We start from the raw sequence: 6,800 nt of genomic DNA on the forward strand, positions 1-6,800 counted from the left end.
ATCTACTTCCACAAGACTCTGTCATGAGGCTGAGAGGAGATGTTTAATCTATTCTTCTCAATCGGATACAAATGTGTTATAGTCCATAAGCTCGTGTAGTTGAGGTCCATGGCCTAATAATATATATTCATTGTGTGATATGATCCACAACAACATAGGTCATGAGACGACATCAATATAAGGATAGGACTGCAATGAAAAACGAACATGGCATTGCTTAAGGCAATAGAGATCGATGACCACATGTGAGATTCATGAGTGTATTTGGCCACAGTGCCATAGTTAGATAAGATTGTAAAATTCATTACAACAATGATCATTGATCAAGTCATGATCTTGGACACTCATGAGACAAGTTATGAACATGTATAAAAGAAGTCTATGACTCAACATGGATCGATCAGATTAGTGCATAGTCGATGGTAGTATAGAGAAAACTCATACAGTCTGTTACCTATCAATCAGCATTTTAACATCGTCATAGGCGGCTAATAGCCAAAGAGAGTATCCGTGAGGATGTTTTGGTCGAGGACCATAGTCCTACATGTCTGACCAAAGTATAGAGTGGTCGACAGCAAAGGTTCACTTCTTGACCATGTACACACGATGTCAGAAGACATGAGAAAAGACCGGAAAAATCAAAATGGTCCAACTACGGTTCAATAATAAACTTGGCCGATTTGATTACTCCCTTCCTGCACGTCCAAGAAAGATCACGCATCAGATGAGTAGACTAAAGAACCTACACTGAGGTTCACATCAGGGGGAGCAGTACGTGTTGTACTTTTTTTCCTTCATCATGGTTTTGTCCCACTGGGTTTGTTTTGTCCCACTGGGGATAAGGTTTTAATGAGGCAACATTAAGCGTATTACAATCTCTGAATGGTTATGGCATCCAAGGGGGAGTGTTATAAATCAATTGATGGATGTCCATAACCGGTCCATACACTTAGAGAGAGAGACGGCCATGACCTTAGGAGAGAGAGAGATAAAGGCGGCTTATGCTTTGGAGAAAAGGAAACTCTATTTTTTTTTCCTTGTAATTGTTATCTTTCTATTATTATGTATTAGTAGTTTTCCTAATCCTTGTTGGTTTACGTTTTTGGATACTTTCATTTTCTATGACTTGTAATCCTTATATAAAGGAACCCATGTTATGATTAATAAAACACATAACTATTCAGTATTCAATCTTCTAATTATAACAAATCGGATACAAATTTTAGTTTTTTTGCTTAGAGTTCATTTTATCATTTAGTTACAAATGTACACGTCTACCTTTTACCATAGTTTCTTAGAGATTAAGCTAAGACTGAGCTAAACCTAAGCTTTGCTGGCTTGTTTTTCTTGATTGGTTAATTGAAATCTAAACTGAAGAAAACAACAGCTCATTTACTTCCTCACGAAATTACTGAAATTTAATAATTTTCCAGTGTAAGGAATTTCGTGTATAAGTCTCCGTTGTTATTTTGTAGTTTTTTTTGGCTTTAAGCACATAAATGCAACAAAGAGAAGACAATTTCATTTGACTTTTTAGGCCAAAGTTGATCAGATGATCAAACTGTAGAAACTAAGAATAAACGGTTGAAGCAATAGATAAAGATGGTTGAGCTGACTATAACAAATAAAACAAGACTTAGATTTTGCTTTAAGTTAATGATTAAAAAAATGTCAACAAGTCTTTTAAAATAAGACCAAATCTTTGATGTTGTGGCTTATCGGAATAACACTGGTAATTGCTTGGTTTGGTGGGGTTTGGTAAGACATTTGGTTTATCTACCAGAAGATTGTTATAAATCCATGTGAAGTTGTTGAATCATGTTAGTGGGTTAAGTAACAAACAAACAATGAGCCTTGAGAGACTTAAAGCAATGAGAAGTTTATTGAAGAGTGAGATGGAGAAATCAGAGACATTCTCATTGGTTCTTGAAAAGATAGGAACCAAGCTTGAAGAGATCAACACCAATTTGTTGTCTTTAGAAGCTGATGTTAAAGTAGAGAGATGGAGATCTTCTCCTTTCTCTGATCATATCCGTCACACCATTGCACCTATCTCAGCTGTTCTGAGAGTTTTTGTCACGGTTCAAGAACTCGAGAGATCTCTTCTGTCATGTAAGGATGTTCTTGGTTATGTTTCGGATGTTAAACGTCTTGAAGAAGCGTTAAAGCTTCTGTCGAGTAGCTGTGTTCTTGCTCTTGACTGGCTTAAAGACACAATCCAGTTCCTGTCCGAACACGGAATGCCTGAAGATCACCCTTGTGGTTTGCGGTTCAAGACTTCGATAAAGCTTCTAGAGGAGCTGCAAATGACCGAGGCTCGTGCTTATCTCAGAGGAGGTAGTCTCTACATAGCATTGGAGAATCTTGAAACAGAGTTCGAGTGGATACTCGAAGATGAGGAGGTTTTGTCTGAATCCAACATGAGAAAGTTGAAGACAATCATCAAGAGATTAGATGCTCACTGTGTACCTTCTTACATCAAGATCCGCACAAGGGTCATCCAGAAACGGTTTGAGAATGGGTATCTACACAAAACAATCACAGAAGATGACAATGTGCAGGACACTGAAGGAGATATAGATCAATGGAGACTTGACATGGAGAAAGCTCTGAAAGAGATCTACGAGTTTGAGAGTAAGCTCTGCTATGAAGTGTTTGAAGACTTTGGAGAAGAACATGATGTTCCATTGCGTTGCTTTGGAGCAATAGCTTCAAACTCAGGACTCCTTCAGCTCCTCAGGTTCGGTTCAAGAATCAGCAAATGCAAGAAAAGTCCACCAAAGCTACTAAAGCTCTTAGATTGTTTCTCAACAATGGACAACATTCGAACCGAGTTTAACCGGCTGTTTAAAGGGGAGCTATGCTCAGGCATACGCAGAGAAACACGGGAGCTGATTAGTAATCTCGTTAATGGTGTCTGCGAGATCTTCTGGGAGTTACCTTGTCAGGTGGAGCTTCAAAGACCGAACAACCCTCCTCTTGATGGTGGTGTCCCTAAGCTTGTGAGTGTTGTGACTGAGTACTGCAACAAGCTGCTTGGAGACAAGAACAAGCCGGTCTTGTCCAAGATTCTTGAGATAGATTTGGGGTGGAAGAAGGAAAAGTACCAAGAAGAGATTCTCATAGGTCACATCTACAACATACTTAGAGAGATTGCTTTGAACTTGGATGCTTGGTCGAGTTCCAAGAAAGAAACAGCTCTTTCTTACATCTTTATGATGAACAACCACAGCCACTTCTGTGGCTTGAGGGACACTCATCTCGGGAAAATGATGGGAGAGTCTTGGCTGAACGCACATGAGCAGTACAGAGACTATTACGCAGCGTTATATGTCAAAGAAAGCTGGGGAAAGCTATTGTCTCTACTCACCATCAAATCTCAACCTGCGAGAAGAAAGCGAGCCCGTGAGTCCATTAAACGAACGTTACAAGACTTTGCTAATGGCTTTGATGAGATATACACAAAGCAATCAGATTGGGTTGTGGAGGATGAAAGACTGAGATGGAAGATATGTCAAGCCATGGTAAGAACGGTTGTGCCGAGGTACAAGAGTTACCTGCAGAGTTACATAATGCTTCTTGTTGAAGAAGATCCTATGAGACCTGGTAACGACTTGAGTTATACTCCAAAGGGTTTGGAGATGAAGCTGAAGACAATGTTTCAGAGCAAAGAAGAGACAGAGAAGACATACAAGTGTTCTCATTTTGTGAACAAAGTGATGGATTTGGAAGTTACTCAGAATTCTCACTTGACATTTGAAGCTATATGATGATACTTACATAAGAGTATTTGGTGAAAACAGATTAGCTTTACTTGAATAGGTGTGTACTGTATATGCATGTGACATACAAAAGGTCTACACTTGGCTAATTTAAATGCGCATTTCAAATTTATCTTTAGCTTTTATTTTTCTGAGAAAAAATTTCCTTACAAGTTTAATTTCTTCTATTATTTTTCTAAGAAAAAACGTCCATTTCAAGCTTATTCTTTAGGGTACATGAGGCATGATTAATGTGATAATTTGGTGGAATAAACGGTACAGTCATTTCAGATTAGAAAAGGAAAATAGTAAAGACTTTGAACACGTCGCACTAGGTGTAGGTACATTTATCCGAAACCAAACCGTACCGAACCAAAATAACTGAAATTAAAATCAAACTGTTCATAAATATCTAGAAAAATCCTATATTTCTGACATAAAAAATCGAAATCGAACCGAAATCCAAATAGTACATAAACTTTTAAGATGTTGGTTATATACTTAAAAATATCAATTATATTTAGTTTCTAAATAACCAAATATTCTAAAAATACTGTCTATAAACTTAATTACCCAAATATTTTCTTGATCTGAAAATATTTATAATTAAACGAATTACTCAAAATTTTATATGAATAACCCAAATTGTCCAATATTTAACTTGAAAAAACCAAATTATCCAACGTTTTTATTCATATTATCTAAATTACCCAAAAACTAGAACCAAACTGAAACCAAATTAGATCCGGAAATATTTGGGTATCTAGCCGATTTCTAACTTTGCTCCGACCGAACCAAAACTGAAATAGCCGAAAACCAAACTGAATTTGCAAATAACCGAACAGTTCATAAATCTCTATAACTATCAAACCAAAAAAACATATCCAAACCAAAACCGAACTTGAAAACCGAACACTGAGACCTACGTCGCACGTTTGTAGATTTTTTTTAGTTCGAACGTATCTTATTTATATCAAAAAATACAAAACCAATTTACTATATGTCAAAAGACAAATTAAATATATCCAACTTAGAATTCACATTTTTGCAGACTTTATGCATTACATATATATTATTGGTATGTAATAAATGCCATAGCATGACATAAATATTTACGCAGTATCCCTATATATTAAAATAAAAGCATTTGTAATAATTGTGTTCATACACGTATTGACAGTTATCAGCCTCACAATCATTTCAATTTTACAATACTTATGTGTCAGCTTTACAGTCATTTAGCAATTAATGTGTTCACATACTAATTTTCTTAACTATATCATAAACAATTTAATGTGTTCACACATTAATTTGTTTAGTCAGATCATTTTTAGTTTTCTTATTTTTAACATTTGTATTAGTGAATTAAAGTTCTATCCGGGCAAGTACTGAATAATATCATTGTTGAAAGAAATAAATTACAAAATCATTAAGATTCACATCAATTAAAATGCTGGAATAATTTTTTTTTTAGAAATTAAAGTTTCGTATTTTGTCGAACTTGGCCATGATTGAGGTTTATGTATACAAAAACAACAAATAATGGTGATTGGTTATGAATTAAGGAAATTGATGTGAAAAACGCCACACACAAAGTTTGATCTTTAGTTTATTCAAGTATTATTTTTCTTTACAGAGTTTTCATATCAAAAATTAGAAACATAATCAGATTGTTTAAAAAAAAAATCAGAAATCAGAAAAGTTTTAAAAGAAAATAAAAACTCAGGAAATCGATTGAAAACATAATTCATGTACCGTGTGAAGAGATTACATTATTTTCGACGCAACTCTAACCCATTTCACTCGATTGTATCGTGTTTTTATTATATTTACCAAGAATTTATTATACGAAAGTACATGTTATTGGTATAGATTACGTCAATTTTAGAACATGCCAACAATATTGACACGACGCCCAACCATTTTTATTGGTATTCTTAAAGTATTTCCCAATAACTATGTACGTAAAATAAACCCATCATATTTGTTTTACATTTATTTATGTTTCTTTATATTAGTAGAAGAAAGTAAGTTTGAGTAAAATATTTGGATCCAAAAAAACTAAACGGAACTTGATTTTAAAATAATACTAAACACAAACTAAAACTGGCTAAGTACTCAAATGAGTCTAAAAGTTTAATATCCGAATAACCAGACCCGAATCTTATCCAAATTGAAATATTTTGGATACCGAAAATATCTAAAACAAAATTATATACTTAAATATATCAATAATTTTAAATTTTATATCTATTAGATATTCAATAGTATGAAAATATCTAAAATAACAAAACATGTTCAAATACTGAAATATATATATTTTTCTCTATCTAAATATTTAAACTGAACTATTTTTATGTAAATTTAAGTATTTAGTCTTACATTACTCAAAATTTTTTGTTTTATATTATTTTTATTTTTAGATTTTGAGGATTAAGTATATTTGGATTTTTGTTAAAAACATAATTAAAATGGATATCCGAACTCGAATCCAAACCGAACCTGCAATGATTCGAGCCAAACTCAAACAAAAATTTTTAAATATTTGAATCATATTTAAATTTCTAACTCCAAAATACGAAATCCGAATAGATCAACTGAATCCGAATAGATATCTGAATGCCCATACTTTAAAAAGCTATATGACAAATTTCTTATTACAATGTAAAATAAATAATCTAATCAATTATTTTGCTACGTGCATGGCGCAGATGACTACCTAGTAAAATTATTATTGGTTAATACATACAGTGAGTCACTTGTCAATTTTGTAAATACCAACAATGAAAGATTCTATTAGTAAATTGAGAAATATACAATAGTATTCAATGATTCATTATAGGGCAAATCTCCAAAATAACATCTTTCTAAGTTTATATCACAAAAATAGCACTCAAAAACTAAAATGACCAAAATAGCACTTTTCTAAGTTTATTCTTTGAAAATTTTATTTTTTTTATTTTTCAAAATTTGAAATCTTATCCCCAAAACCTTATTTCTCAACTCTAAACCCTAAACCCTAAACTCTAAACCCTAAAC

The 6,800-nt window shown here is 33.4% G+C and overlaps 1 protein-coding gene across 1 annotated transcript; it reads left to right on the forward strand.

Moving 5' to 3' along the window:
• The first annotated feature begins 1,843 nt into the window (after positions 1-1,843).
• LOC106299103 (exocyst complex component EXO70A1) lies at positions 1,844-3,900 on the forward strand. Its single transcript, XM_013735242.1, has one exon. The coding sequence runs from the start codon at positions 1,848-1,850 to the stop codon at positions 3,768-3,770; it is 1,923 nt and encodes a 640-aa protein (XP_013590696.1). The 5' UTR covers positions 1,844-1,847; the 3' UTR covers positions 3,771-3,900.
• The last annotated feature ends 2,900 nt before the right edge of the window (positions 3,901-6,800 follow it).

Source organism: Brassica oleracea, chromosome C6, assembly GCF_000695525.1.
Source record: "Brassica oleracea var. oleracea cultivar TO1000 chromosome C6, BOL, whole genome shotgun sequence".
Lineage (NCBI taxonomy): Eukaryota > Viridiplantae > Streptophyta > Magnoliopsida > Brassicales > Brassicaceae > Brassica > Brassica oleracea.

Excerpts from the sequence above, each read along its gene's own strand:
- LOC106299103 (XM_013735242.1), top strand. The coding sequence starts at position 1,848 with ATGAGCCTTGAGAGACTTAAAGCAATGAGAAGTTTATTGAAGAGTGAG.